General features: G+C 47.3%; 6 protein-coding genes across 6 annotated transcripts; 3 read left to right on the plus strand and 3 right to left on the minus strand.

Moving 5' to 3' along the window:
• Nucleotides 1-1,105: 1,105 nt before the first annotated feature.
• Nucleotides 1,106-2,536, plus strand: N7446_005152 (uncharacterized protein; the record flags this gene model as incomplete). Its single annotated transcript, XM_058513900.1, has 1 exon — nt 1,106-2,536. One exon carries the CDS (start codon nt 1,106-1,108, stop codon nt 2,534-2,536), a length of 1,431 nt encoding a protein of 476 aa, XP_058375229.1.
• A 1,621-nt stretch (nt 2,537-4,157) lies between these two features.
• Nucleotides 4,158-5,304, minus strand: N7446_005153 (uncharacterized protein; the record flags this gene model as incomplete). Its single annotated transcript, XM_058513901.1, has 3 exons — nt 4,158-4,262; nt 4,315-4,701; nt 4,783-5,304. 3 exons carry the CDS (start codon nt 5,302-5,304, stop codon nt 4,158-4,160), a joined length of 1,014 nt encoding a protein of 337 aa, XP_058375230.1.
• Nucleotides 5,305-6,388: 1,084 nt separating this feature from the next.
• On the plus strand, nt 6,389-7,747 carry N7446_005154 (uncharacterized protein; the record flags this gene model as incomplete). Its single annotated transcript, XM_058513902.1, has 5 exons — nt 6,389-6,750; nt 6,805-6,878; nt 6,937-7,316; nt 7,366-7,430; nt 7,494-7,747. Coding segments are annotated over exons 1-5 (969 nt in total), but the record flags the coding sequence as incomplete, so codon positions are not given.
• Nucleotides 7,748-8,179: 432 nt separating this feature from the next.
• N7446_005155 (uncharacterized protein) lies at nt 8,180-9,742 on the minus strand (the record flags this gene model as incomplete). Its single annotated transcript, XM_058513903.1, has 1 exon — nt 8,180-9,742. The coding sequence occupies one exon, from the start codon at nt 9,740-9,742 to the stop codon at nt 8,180-8,182; it is 1,563 nt and encodes a 520-aa protein (XP_058375232.1).
• Nucleotides 9,743-10,419: 677 nt separating this feature from the next.
• On the plus strand, nt 10,420-11,258 carry N7446_005156 (RibD family protein; the record flags this gene model as incomplete). Its single annotated transcript, XM_058513904.1, has 2 exons — nt 10,420-10,900; nt 10,948-11,258. 2 exons carry the CDS (start codon nt 10,420-10,422, stop codon nt 11,256-11,258), a joined length of 792 nt encoding a protein of 263 aa, XP_058375233.1.
• A 1,704-nt stretch (nt 11,259-12,962) lies between these two features.
• Nucleotides 12,963-14,066, minus strand: N7446_005157 (DSD1 family PLP-dependent enzyme; the record flags this gene model as incomplete). The annotated part of the gene is made up of 1 exon (XM_058513905.1): nt 12,963-14,066. The coding sequence occupies one exon, from the start codon at nt 14,064-14,066 to the stop codon at nt 12,963-12,965; it is 1,104 nt and encodes a 367-aa protein (XP_058375234.1).
• Nucleotides 14,067-14,797: the final 731 nt, after the last annotated feature.

A 14,797-nucleotide genomic window follows, 5' to 3' on the forward strand; every position in this document is an offset into this window, starting at 1 on the left:
ACAGTTGCCAACCGGAAACCAACACAGTCTGTCATCCAAGCTCAGCCGTACTCCAGGAGGACACGTATCGGAACCCCAACCTTGATGACGACAGTAGCTGACGGAAGCAGAAACCGACATCATCAGGTCGGCGTTTTTCTACCCATTTCATCTGCAGTTGGAAATGGGTGCCTCGATGGACCGAGAGCTTTTGACTAAATCTAGCCCCGCTAGCGTCAGCAATGGGCCTGTTGTAAATCATCCCTCTCGGTTTCAGCAATCGGAAAAATCTTCACAGATCAAGGGATTCGGAGATTATGCGCAAGTGAGACTCAGATATTGGGTGTTGTGGGATATGCAAAGATGCCGTTCCGCAACATGTCGTGTAGTTGGACAGTGTTGCGGAGGGAACGTCTGTGAGAGGGGTTTGAGTGTGATCTGTTGAATTATTTAGTCAGTGCCTGTCACACTTACCTTGCTGCGTGGAAGCTTCCCTAGTTGGACTTTGAGAGAAGATTACTGCTCCAACGGCGAAGCAATATCATGGTTGGAAAGGAGGTGAAACAGAGGGAAGGAGAGATGGGATACTGATGCAACAAGCAAAGGGCCATAGAGTGCCAGCCAGCCGAGTTTCACGAATGTTGTAAAGCAGTAATTTGAGGGGATGTCAGAATCGCATCATCGGCTTTCTCAGAAACTTGATCGCTGTCACTTTAATCACACTTTCAAAAAGCCCTGGCCCCGAGGACTCTCATACAATGCCAGACGCATACCTTCAGTGCTAAATTCTACTAGTGAGTTCTTTAGTGAGACCGTGGGCAAGCTAGCCTTGAATGTCACCGAATAAGGAATAGCCCTATACCGCTTCTGCGTAGCATGAGGGGAGCGTGGCGAAGCCTATCTGCTTTAGAGTTAGTCTCACAGGAACCACCTATCGGACACAAGCACGAAGGAAGGTAGCGGGATGTGGAGTAAAAGCATGGGGTATTCAGCCTAAATTTCAATAAAGCTGCAAGGAGAATCCCCCCAGACCACGGCTCACCTGGTCTTTAAAAGCCTTGGTGTGCTTATTCGCAGACCTAAAAAAAAACACCCACTTACACTTAGAATTAACCCCTACAGAACAATGCCATCAGTCATTGGAACTGTCGTCTGCCTGGTGACTGCAGTAGCCTATACCCACGCTTCAGCAATATCATCTACGAAAGCTGCCCTTATTTCGGTAAACACGGATATCAAATTCCAAGAATTGGATGGATTCGGCGTCTCGCAGGCTTTTCAACGAGCTGATGACATCTTCGGCAAAGAAGGCCTCACCAGCAAAAATACCAAATATGTGCTCGATCTTCTGTTTAGCATTGACAAGGGCGCCGGGTTCTCGATCCTGCGCAACGGCATTGGCTCTAGCAATAGCTCGGACAGCAATTTCATGAATTCCATCGAGCCTTTCAGTCCTGGATTACCAAGCGCAAAGCCCCATTACGTCTGGGATCGCAACGATAGCGGCCAGTTTCCACTAGCCCAGGAAGCCTACGATCGCGGACTTGTCCGGCTGTATGGTAACGCATGGTCGGCACCAGGGTATATGAAGACAAATGGCGACGAAAACAACGGCGGGTACTTGTGTGGAGTCACCAACACTTCCTGTCCCTCTGGCAGCTGGATGCAAGCATATGCCGACTACCTGGTCCGGTGGGCGCGGTTTTATAAGCAATATGGGGTGAAAGTGACGAACCTAGGCTTCCTGAATGAACCAGAATTCGCCGCATCATATGCCGGGATGTTGTCCGATGGCATCCAGGCGGCAGAGTTTATCCGCATTCTCGCAAAGACAATCAAGGCTTCGGGCATGGATCTAGCAATCAACTGTTGCGATGGAATTGGCTGGGAGGAACAGGAGCAGATGATGGCTGACCTCCAAGCCGGTCCTGATCCTGCAGAGAACTACCTGAGCGTCGTCACTGGACATGGATACAACTCCGTGCCTAACTTCCCACTCTCTACCAAGAAGAAGACATGGGTGACGGAGTGGGCCGATCTCTCGGGTGGGTTTACTCCCTATACGTTCTTCGACACAGGTGCTACTGGAGAAGGAATGACATGGGCGCGCAATATTCAGGTCGCGCTGCTGGACGCTAACGTTAGCGGATTCTTCTACTGGATTGGCGCCGAAAATTCAACCACTGACAGTGGTCTCATCAATCTTATCGGGGACGAGGTCATTCCAAGTAAGCGATTCTGGGCTTTCGCCCAGTTCAGTCGGTTTGCTCGACCAGGTGCTCGTCGTGTTGAGGCTACCAGCTCTGCGCCGTTGCTCTATGTCAGCTCATTTCTTAACAAAGACGGGAGCATTGTGACCCAGGCAATCAACAACGCTACCGAAGCATATGATATCAGCCTGAAGATTAACACATCTGCGAGAACTAAAAATGCTCGGCCTTATGTGACAAACAACGCAAACGACCTCACAGTCCTGGCGCCCCTTCGTGTCGCAAGCGATGGCACTTTCAAGACAACCATCCCTGCACACTCGTTGATGAGCTTCGTTTGTTCATAAATATGAGAGCTTAGTAGACATGTGTTGATTTGCGTGTCCAAAATCCAAATGAATCGTGGTAAAGCTTCAAACAATTGCTTTGAAACCCATAGCCATATGTGAAACAGCTAATTTTAACAACTTAAGATAAAATTCGTAACACTCGTAGATTGCAAGGCAAATAAATGCGACATTGGCCCGATTACACCTCCCAAAAGAAGTTTCAGTGACGATTTGAACTGAAGATCGGTTTATGTATGCTGCAACACGACCGCATGTAATATGACCGTGTGGACCCTAGAGGCTTGGGTATTTGCCGTTCTCAAAAATCAGAGGCATCCAGCTCTACAGGGGGACGGGGTGTTCCTGTTTGGTGAAAGTAAGGCTGATTCATCGGTGCCAGCACATTCGTTGTCTGTGACAAAGCTTTGGAGCGCGTTCGTCGCTCCCAAAGGGCCCAAGCTATAGACGGAAGAGCAATGTCACCCTAGTGGTACACCAGCCCCTACTCCGATAGCTGTTTGGAGTTTGGAGTTTGACCCGCTGTCGCTCATAGGGTTGGATGTTGATATTGGGATTGATGTGGACGAGCCAGGAGATGAAGTCGCAGCTGCCGACAAAGCGGCAAATATCCCAGCGACACCAGGAATAGCTGTGTCACAGCAGCGAATGGTGCTGCTTTCTTTATACTGAGTGGCGACGATCAGAAATCCCGAGTCTTTATTATAAGGTACTAGACGCATATCATGTTAATTAACCTTTAGGGATTTCAAGTGGGAGGTATGCTCTCTAACTGCAGAATTTATTATTAACTGCAATATATGTAAGAATCGCACGAGTTACAGCTTCGATCAGAGCAGCTTGCGAGCAAAAGTACAAGCCACGCTTGTCTTGCAGATAGCATATTCCGTTTGACATACAAATATCGCCTTTGCTGCAGCAAAAGGTGGAATCCGAAGTACAGGGACATCATTATTAGCTTGAGAGCCATCGGGATTATAACTGTTAATGTCAGCCTGAGCTGTTACAGACCAGTTCAGGCCTGCGAGAAAGAAAAATGCAACCACCATTGTCGTGGATCAACCATCGTGAGATCTAGGCGAAGAGAAATATCTCGGATGTTCAGCGAGGGAAAGTAAATCTTTCCCAGCAAGAAATAGTTCACACGAAGAGCTGCCTAGGGCCTTGACCTCTCTTTGCAAAACGAATGAGCGGGCGTTATGCAGCATTTTAAAGTCATCGTGCACGGGGGCATTCGAGGCCCCACAGTGCCAGATCTTGTCTTTAGATGATCTGGACGGGTACTGCGCCCTGATCTGCAACAGATACTCTACTTGTGCTTGGTGACACCTGGACAGGATATGATCGATTTTGAGTGAGACCTAACTGCTAGCCACTTCGATTACCGCCGCAATTTATATCCCTACGAATGAGCCCTCGCCAAGGGCCGGACTCTAATCGCATGGCATTGGAGCTAGTACTGCGGATCGAAAACACAAAAAAAGTCGAAAAAGCCTTATGAGCACTATCCCAAGGAATCGTTCCAGCATCTCAATGTATAATGAAGCTATATTGATCAAATTAAAATAGTTTGTATGTAAGTAGCTCAATTTCATAGCTCCTGTCGAGACAGGGGTTCAAATCATGACGGGTAGTACTCCACATGTTTAGCGCCAGCCAGCTTGGTGATAGGTTCGCCTGACAGTTTCACCCGTTCCAGTTCCTCAAGAGCCATCCGTGATTGTCTCTAGATAAAGGGTTACTACAAACCAAAAATTTGGTCTCACTGAAGAACTAACCTCTATACGGCGTGGAGTGATCAGCTCCCTCGAGCCCGTGATTTTCCATTCAGGTAGACCCTCGGGCCTACCCAAATCCCTCAAAGTCTTTTGCTCAATCAGACTATACTGACCATCCACACGGTTGAAATTGAAGGGCTCTTTGAGGGCCACTGGTGGGTTGGTAATAATGCGAACGTCACGTCGGAGGTTCCGAGAAGCAGAGTGTAGCATAAATGGATGGAGAAGAAAGACATCCCCCACTTCCCCAGTAACTTCGTGAAAGGAATCATTTTTTGTATGCGTTGAAGAATGTGCCCATTCAGTCCAGAGGTTTGGTCCTTCGCTGGGAGTATTTGGGACATTATGAGAGGCGAGGGACGGCCACGTCCCCTCGGGGTGGTCATACTAGAATTTCCTTGCGGTTAGTGAATGAAACTGAATATGGAAGCAATCATGCAAGAGACGGCTTCTTCCAGCAGTGCATACCAGATATTGGGCAACCAGTCCAATGCCTTCGGTGCAAATCGCCGTCCCACCACCCTTAGACTTAATATCACTGAACAATGGAATAACCAATAATGCCTGCTCGGGGCTATCCAGGAAATGAACAAACCAGTCGCCATCATTGTGCCAGTCATTCAAAGATCGAAGATCTAACGCATCTTCCGGGTTATATTCCGGCTTCCCCATATTCACAATCCAACCATCTTTCCAGTCTTTGCACCAGTCAGCTACCCGATCCGCTCCACCAACGAGCTCACAGATGGCATGCCAAGCTTTGGGCGCAAAACTTTCCACGCTGATCATCGTGTGACCGGGCATGTTCACCTTCTCCTGCGTCCATGTAGTTTTGTCATCTGGTGAGACGCCCAGGCGAGTCCAAACTGAGGAGGTGAACTCTGCGGCTGCTTCGCGAGTGAAGCACCGAGGGACTTTTATAAAACCATAATCAAGCCAGTGCTGCTTTTGCTCCTCCGTGAGCGTATATTGAGATTGTGGATCGGGCATAATTGACAATGACGCTGCGATATCCAGGGGGTCAAAGAAGGATGAACTGCCAGGGAAACACTGGATGTGAGCTATCAGTTTTATCAATGCCGTTGGATAAAATAGAAGAGAACAAGCGCAGTTTCACTGGTGTGCAGCCATTTAACCGGGGCTTTAACCGTCCAGTTGTCACTGTAGCGTCCCGAGGCCTTTCCTGCCACGCTGTCAGCTCCGAATACGAGAAGTTCCCCGCACCCGCTGTGCGTGCATACAACGAAGCGTATACTAAGAATGGAGCTGTAAAGGTTCCGCCGAGAACATGATCAATTCTTTGGCAAGGCGTCTATTCATGTATGCCGCCAACTTTGAAACTTAGTCTGGATCTACCTAAAAAGGAGCGGGGTTATTAAGGAATGTCGGTGTAAGTTTCCACGTGCTGTATGTGGCTTATATTAACTTAAACCCAGAACTCATAAACAAAAATCAAAATGAGTAGTTCGCATCATAATACTAAGACTAGCTACATTCCCAAGCAGCGCACGATAAGTGAGCCTTCGATAGCCTTTCTTCCGCCACAGTCGGAGCGTTAAAGTCTTATAGGGATATGAAGATAAAAGACCGAGGTTTGTACATAAGGCTGGCCTATCAATCCCCTACCATTCTTGCTTTACCGGTCATTATTCATATCCACAAAGGTGACCATATGCTACTGGGCCGTATCCAGGTGATAAAATTGATTTTTGCGGTGATTGGGAAAACCCAATATTCTTGAAAATATACCTGATCTGATCGGCCGACGGAACATTAGATTTGATAGAACGGTGTTTGCGGAGCCGAGGCAAAATGGAATCCGTTTCTGGAAATAAACGGCGGGAGCCGCAAACCATCGCCACAACCAGTATACAGTAGACTTGGAATAGATGACATCAAGATCGAGAAAAAGCCATTTAGCAATTTTGTCCTTCCTAATGAGGCTTGACAACGCCACAATTTCAAGGCGAAGCACCCTACATGGCATAATCTCGGCGATGAAGCGTACGGCCGTACTGAACTTATTCGTGAGCTCCTTATATATTAATCCGATGGGTTCCTTGGGGTTGGAACACTTCTGTGCATTCAACGCTAGCTCCACAATGAGATCTAGCCAAGAGTGAAATCTGGGTCTCCATCGAGAGCTTTGGAGCTTGGCAGTAGCCACTCAATCAACAATCATCCATCTAACACCGGTGAATTGGGCTTACGATATTGGTTCTGCTTAGCGCCAAGTAGACATGCCCCGCCCACGAGCAGATCACTGGGAAGCTGTTTTGATCATTGTCCCAACCGTCTGCACAGGTCTTGCGACAGCTTGTTTCCTTCTTCGTCTTTACTCTCGCTGCTTAGCAACTCATAAATTACGGATTGAGGATGCACTGATGGGAGCCGGTCTCCTTTGCACTTGGGGAGCCGCGATCAGCATTGTATATTGTGAGTGCCAAAAGTACTACTTTGCAAAAAAATATCGTTAACCCTGAGTAATAGCCGCAGTGCATGGCGTCGGAACCGGAGGGTCGATTTGGGCCCTTCCTCGCGAGCAAAGGCTACGCATTACACTGGTAAGATTCATTGGACTTGGGTCTGAAGACGTTGCTCTGACATTGTATCATTACCCAGGCCAACTGGATCCTCCAGAAATTTTGGCCGATAGCACAAGTCTTTGTGAAAATTTCAATCTTGATATTCCTCCGAAGAGTAGTAGGCGTGGTGGACTGGGTGAGACGTTGCGCAACCGCTCTAATAATCTTCGTCGTTGCTTGGGGAATTACAGCCCTAATTGCGAACACGTTTCAATGTTGGCCTGTCCAGTATTTCTGGATAAAAAGCATTGAAGGATCTTGCATGTCTGGACAGACTACATTTTACACAATTATCGGAGTATTCTCGGTGATAGAGGATGTCCTCATTCTATGTTTGCCTCTTCCAGTGGTGTGGAGGCTTCAAATGCGCCTGCGCGAAAAGATTGAACTCACAGTCCTTTTCTTGATCGGCTGCCTGTGAGTGTTCATGTTTTGATATTAATTCTCAAAGCTGACCCGTATGAAGAGTTTGCATATTCAGCATTCTGCGTCTGCTTCAATTAAAAAATTATCTGACGGATAACCTGACATGTAAGCACGTTCATTGCAGGGGTTTTTCAACGAGACACTATCTAATATATTTTCCTTTCACAGACAGCAGTAGTATGTCATTAATCTGGGCAATCTTGGAATTAGACATGGCAATAATATGCGGCTCTTTGCTACTGGTCAAACCTCTCTTCCGTTGCTGTATGGGACGAGTGCGGAGAGGCCTTAATCGACTTAACAGCTGCTCCCACTCATTCGACTCTGACCGGGTTGCTAAATCGTCTCATCGTGGATCAGGAGGGACGAACGGTTTCGAAGGTTGGAATGCTGAGATGTTGACCATACCAACAGCGGCAAGAGTGAGATCCAGTCAAAGCTATAATGCCAGACATGGCGTTGATTGGATTATGAGCGAGGATAGACCAGGTTATGATTTCTTCTTAAATCCCGATAGATGAACACGGAAGAGCACCGTTAAGTGAGATAATTCTAGCAAGGAATTAAAAGAAAGAAACTTCATAATATACGTTTCTGCACACCGTGAGGGCTAGTAGCTATCCGACTGGGGGATCAGAACCTTGGGTCACCAGATACTATAACCCAGAGCATGTATTATACGCGTTCAATCCTATAAAGACTCGCAGCTTAGCACATTTATCTACTTACTGCGAATAGCGTGCGCTCCGACATATCTTCAGTGATAAGGGCCGCCCAAAATGGCACAGTTTCAATTCTAGCTGCCGTTTCTCATACCTAGATATATCTCGTCATATATATATAGATTTTATCAGTCATTTCAAATCATCAATGCCGCGACCTGGGTTGCAAACCAAGGTGGCCAGTTCAAAGCGGCCCTTCAAAGCGTGTCTAACAGCAGTGTCGCCACAAGGCAGTTCCTCCCTATGCCACTCTCTGTGAACGTCGCGGTATAGTAAATGGTAAGTCTTCATCTTGTAGTTGGAGTGGTTGGGCGTTTCTTCAACATGTCCCATGCTGACGCGGTTGTGCTCTGGCACGATCTCCCCCGGAGCAATACCGGCATGCTCGATTTCATAGATGCGTGGCAACACAACCAGAGCTTCTGATGTAGAGTAAATTCCTTCTCGCCGGTTGTATGTTTCGAAGATCTTCAACACTCGCTGCCGAATGGACCAGTCCCGACATGCTATTCCGGTCATGAAAAGTGTTGGGATCCATCCCTCCTTGGCAGAAAAGTAGGGATCAAGCATCCCACTGAAGTCTGTTAACAGTTTTTCTGCTGCGTCGACCGCTGCCTCAAAATGAGGCAGGAGTGTGTCCCATTCCATTTCAGAACCTGTAAAGTGTATGGAGGTAAGGGTGATGTGAAGTATCTCATTGTTTATCTTCAGTAGCAACATGGCACGCTCTTGACTCGGAGCATTTGTGGAAACTCTATTTTTATGAAGGACAACGCAGTTCTGGTATCCGTTTTTGTATCGATGGAATTTGTCAGAAACAGTGTCCCACATGAAGCCTTGCGGCGGTGCGGAATCGAAAGTCTTCGTGTTGAAGCGCGTTGGGTCGCTGAAGAGTACTAGCCAAGCTTGAACGGGCAGGAGAAGCGTTTGCCGGGTTTGTTCATCCGGATATTTCATAATATCTTGTATGTTATCATCGATGAGTTCCAGAAGGAAGGGCCAATCCGACCCCTTGTAATCATTCATCCATGTGGCGCTGGCCCAATGAAGGTGGAGCTGCACAAATGTGTTCAATAAAATTGGAGCAACGATGCTATGCTTGGCGTTGTTCTTTCTCCACTCCCATAGGAGCTTCGTTCCAGATCGAAGATGAGAGCGAACAGCTTCGACATCGCCTTGAAAAAGAGCGACGGTAATCAAGACAACACAAGCAACCAACACCTTCTCAGTATGGGATGGGTCTGAAAGGTCATCTTCTATGATGCCTTTCCGGAGGTGACCGATCGCCTTATTACATTGCTGAAGAGCGAACATGTCATCCTGACTCGCAATTGGGTCCGCAAATTCCCGATGCAGAGCACTGATAGCAATAACTGCATGGCGAACTACAGGATAACATTCACTAGCTTGATGAACAAGGAGTTGCCAAAATGGGTCGAAGCTATACCCTGTGCAGTGTGCAGCGGTGTGGGAGCGGAACAATGATAAATACTGACGCTCCTTGTTGGATAGTCCGACTTGACTGGCATCGACCATGGCCACCAGGCCACCAGTCATAGCAGCTTCTTTGTTCATTGGCACAAGACTAAAGGTCCTACCGGTTGTGTGTGCATGGCGTGCATCTCGGACTTCACGGGTCCTTCCATCGGGGGGTGTCAAGTATCCCTGGCATTTTCGTCCGCTACGGCTGCACATGTGACATATGGGTCGGGTTTCATCGCATTTCTTATGCCGGGACCTGAACAAAGACAATTTAGCACCAAACAAATTCCGACATTGAGATTTTAGCTGATTTAGGAACTTACTTGCAGGTCAAACAGCCGGTACGAACCTTCGGAACACTGGCCCTCTTCTTCTTCTCACTCAATGCCTCTACCATGATTGGTTCAACCTGATACGGGGCCAGTGTGGATCTGGGGAAGCTGACGGAGTGTAACCTGGGCTGACCAGGGAGCCTTGCTGAAAGATGATCTGTGGTGGGGAGCGCGTAAATGCGCTTTTAGCCCGAATTAGTGTGACAGGGATCATCCTCGACGGTCCAATAGTGAAAGTCGTTGATGTTGGGGTAGGCCCTAGTGCCTGAGGCAGAAATACGATGTCGCATTACCTTACGAATACTGCATGAAACCGGGTCTATGGATGATCCGTATGCTTCGGGTATATACTATATCCACGGACCCTTTATGTAATTTGAAATGGCCCAATAAATAGCGAGAAATAGGGGTAATGAAATACAGAGTGATTGATATCTCCAATTGGCCGGATATAATACGGGAGTTGACATATCAACCCAATCTCACCGCCAATGTGGACCAAGATTGCTGATTCTTCATTCACGTCACATTGAATAGGCAAACCTTTAGTTTCTTCAGATGGCGGCTCCAACACCCAGAGATGCATTGGACTTTCCTGAGTCCGATAGGGACTTCCTGAACCCTCACCTTCCATCCCAGGTTGGCACCGCCGATGATCTCCCCTTCACAACACTCACCTTTGCCACATCGCTCGATTCCTCTCTTGCTCTCTCACCTGGGGCCCGCACGGTCCTCTCTGGGCCCCAGTCGAAGGCAATGACACATTATCTCCGATCACGCCACGATGGTATTCTGATTGGTGTTGGTACGGCAGTGGCAGACGATCCAGGTCTCAACTGCCGCATTGCAGGAGTCGGAGGTTACGGTAATGAAGGCTTGAATGGCCAGCCCCGACCAGTAGTCATTGATCCATCCGCCCGGTGGGACTTCTCTGATGATAGCAAACTGTTTCAGCTTTGCAGAGAGGGCCGCGGCCGTGCGCCATGGATTGTGACAGCACTTGATCAACCCCTCCGGAAAAGCAAGCTCTGCTGGAGAAGTATGGCGGAAGGTTTATCTCGCTAAAAATGCCCAAATCTGAGGCAGGCCGGCACCAAATCAACTGGCATGATCTCCTTGTCACCCTCAAGTCGAATGGTCTTTTGAGCGTCATGGTAGAGGGTGGTGGCCAGGTCATCAACTCTCTCCTAAGCCCTTCTCATATGTCTCTACTGAGTTCTGTGATTGTCACAATTGCTCCAACTTGGCTAGGTCAGGGTGGTGTAGTCGTATCACCCGCCAGGCGGTTCGATGACAGAGGAAATGCGATTTCCGCTGCGAGATTGACAAACGTCAAGTGGTACCCATTTGGCGAAGATGTCGTGTTGTGTGGTCAGGTCAATCTTTCCGATGCTTGAAAACCAATGCATTCTCTCGGAATTGAGCAAGCTTTAATGAGCAGGAGTGCCATTCTCCTTGTGGTGTCTCCCAAAACAGCGACGAACTAGATCGCGTTCATAAGCAGCATATAGAAGCACGTGGCTGAAATGCTGGTGATTGATTCTTATAAATTACAGGATCCGTGATTCCCTGAGTCGGTGCTCGCTTTCCATTTCCCACTCAGTGGGTCCACGAGCAAGTGCTCCTTGAGATAACAGATGCTGAAACTTCTCGGCCCATACAAAATGGATAGATCATCTTTCTCGAATGATTTAAAAAATACGGAAACCCCCGTTATGAAGCGCAACATTGCTGTTTCGGTCACATTTTAGCGTGGTTCTCAGAAAGAAAGAAACCCTTCAGCTGGGTACAATGAAAAATGAAATGATCTTACCAAGAAAAAGGTTCACATAATAATATCCAAAGTTGTCCATCAGCGTACCAGATATCAAAGGCCCAACAAATACTACCAATTTTCAAGTTATATTGTATAAAGAGAAAGAACGAGAATATCCACCGTTTGGACCGAAATTCCCAGGGAATTCATCCTTAACCGCATTTGCACCATCTAAAAAGCTCATGATTAGCGATGCCCACACTTACGCATGACTTCCGCGCCTTCAAATCCCAGTAGCAGTGTTCTGCAAACTGGGAGTCCCACAAGTGCGGTGAGCTAAATTGGTTCTCCTGCTTCTACCGTATTTGCCCATGGAAACTTATCATTTCCAGCTACCCTGAGAAGCCAGAGCGAAGGTGCAGTCAATAAGAAGCCTATTGTCATGCCTCTTCCGCCTTATGAGTGAAATCCGCAATCCCAGGAACGCGATGACTTCATAGCCGCCCTACAGAAACAAGTTCGCCATTTTCGGTATAAACCACAGTGTCGCAGGCAAGTGAAAAAGCTGGAAGGAATTTCTCAAGTAGCATTCGAGCGCTCAAGCAACCCACTACATTCGTTTTTTTGATTCGCGACTTGAACAGCTATCCAAGGCGCTTCCGGAATACTTGCCCGAGGCCATTGATTTTCTTATGACTGACACTAAACATGATCTGAGTGCTACCGACGTGATTGCGCAGATTTGTCTGGCCTCGTCTGTCTTTAACTGCTGTGGGGTTGGCGTCAAGAAAGCGGGAAATGGTAAAGAAGAAACTTCTTATTTACCTTGAAACATTCTCTACAAACATCCTTTTCTCGGGTTTAATATCGGAAAGCTTAAACTGACTATCTCAATTGACGCCCGCATAGAAGAGCGAGATTTTTGGTTGCTCTAGCTAAATATGACTTGCATTCTTCCCCTCAGGAGGCCTTGCATATGGCTCGTACATGGACGCAATCTTTCACAATATCTTAATTCTTCGACATAAATTCGAGTTTGAATTTACTACTAGCTTCGTAATATCACCTTCTCCCGTGGCAAATACTCCATTTCCTTTCTCTGTCGCATTGTGTCGACAATACCAGATTTGGTAACATCAGGTATACGTACTGTGAACTAGGTGTAGGGGGTATCAATGCTATCTCCACAAGTACTTTTCCAGGCAGCAAAGTAAAAACTAACCTATATTGATTAACAATTGTGCCACAAAAATACGATAGCAACCTCAAAAATAAATTTATCATCTATTTGCATAGTTGAATGGAGAGTGCGTAACCCGTATACTCGTAAGTTGACACTCATCACTTATTGAACCTTTCCTCTTGAATCAACTGGCCAGATTTCTTCAATCACACCTCCGCGGTAAGCGTAATAGAAGTCATGCAGATTAACCGTGGGGTCGATATGACTCGGAATCATCTCAACACGATCACCGACGGAGAGCGCTGGTGTGCCTTCCTCCCACATAAGAGAGCCATGCTCATCGCCAAGAACCCCATAGACATATCTCGGGTCTTTGCACTCTGCCAGTCCACTGTCTGTTGTCAAAGATTTTAATCCACTGTCGATCGTCACCGCCCGGGGGCCTTGCTTGCTCACAACCGTTGACAGAATGGTGAGGCTGTTTGAATAGAAGGTGCCGACGGCATTTCGGTAATCCGTGTCCATGAAGATGAATGATCCGGGCTGAAGCTCAGTGACACCAGGAACGGTAGCGCAGAACTCGGCCGTGCCAGTTCCTCCCGTGGTGACCACCTCAATGTTGAAGCCTGCCTTCCGTAGGGAGTCCGCGGTACTCGTCAGTATCTGCATAGACTCTAGGCACTGGTTTTTGCGGTCCTCTTTGTCATGCAAATGCTGCAAATGCCCTTCATAGCCTTGGACGCCGATAAGCTTCAGATGTTTCAGACCACCGACGTGTCGAGCCAGAGCCAGGGCAGGTTCGCCCGGTGACACACCAGTGCGGTGAAGTCCAACGTCGAGATCAATCAGCGTCGTGATTGGCTCTGCAATCCCTGAGCTTGCCAAAGCCTCGTTGATGGCTGATGCACCAATTTCGCTATCAACCACGATTCTGATCTTTGGATATTTGCGGAACAATTCCACAAGTCTCTTGACTTTGGCAGGGCCGACAATTTCGCATGTGATGAGCAGGTCGTCAAAGCCTGCCGCAGCAATGGCTTCGGCTTCGCTGACTTTGGCCACGCAGCCTCCTTTGGCGCCAGCTTTCACGAGCTTGCCGGCTAGAATGGCACTCTTGGTTGTTTTAAGATGGGGGCGGATGTTCAGCCCAGTTGGTAAGAGCTTGTCCATGAGTTTCTTGATGTTTGCCTCCATAAGATCGAGATCTGCAATCATAGATGGTGTATCAAGGCTCTCGAGCCTGTCACCGACCTTGGGAGAATACATGTTGAGTTTGAAATTTGGAGTTCGGGACTCAAAGCTGTTGAGTAGCGGAACGAATGATTTCTATTGGGAAAGAATTCCAGTGGAGTATGGGAAAAGGAGAACTCGCAATTTATGTTGCAAAATGCAAGGGGGAAAAATACCCCCCGTCGAGCTGCCCCCGCACTAACGTGGGGGGCATACTTTGATAGTGAGGCGGTGTCTCGCGTTTACTATGGGCAGAATGAGGGGGTAGGGTAGCATCGGACCCCTGTGCCTGGTTCTTGATGTGCTATGGCCATATTTCGGTCTTCCGTTTGCGGCACGAGAGAGTATTTTCAGGGGGAATTGAGCACATATTTTAAAAAAAAAAATTTACCTCGAATTTCTAAGGCACTCCTAGGGATTTGTACCTTATACTGTATGACATTGGTAAAAGAAATACTACGCCTTTTCTAATTATGGTTAGGTAGGTGGAGTTAGATGGGGTCCTTTAACATTGCCCTATACATATCATCTTATTTTTAGCTTAATACCACCGGTAGAAAGCGAGTAAGAGGTCAATTGTAGAATTTATAGTTTGAATATAACGATAAAAGAGGCGAGCACCACTATTTACTAGTAAAGACCCGTAATTTATTAAAACGTCTAAAATTACTATATTATCATTATTTAAACTGTAATTTATTAGTTAATTATAAATCTAGTATACGTCTTTTTAAATAGATAAATATTACCTATATATAGGGTATAAA

The sequence above is a fragment of the Penicillium canescens genome, assembly GCF_028828765.1.
Source record: "Penicillium canescens strain IBT 15451 chromosome Unknown utg000003l_segment0_segment0, whole genome shotgun sequence".
Classification (NCBI taxonomy): domain Eukaryota; kingdom Fungi; phylum Ascomycota; class Eurotiomycetes; order Eurotiales; family Aspergillaceae; genus Penicillium; species Penicillium canescens.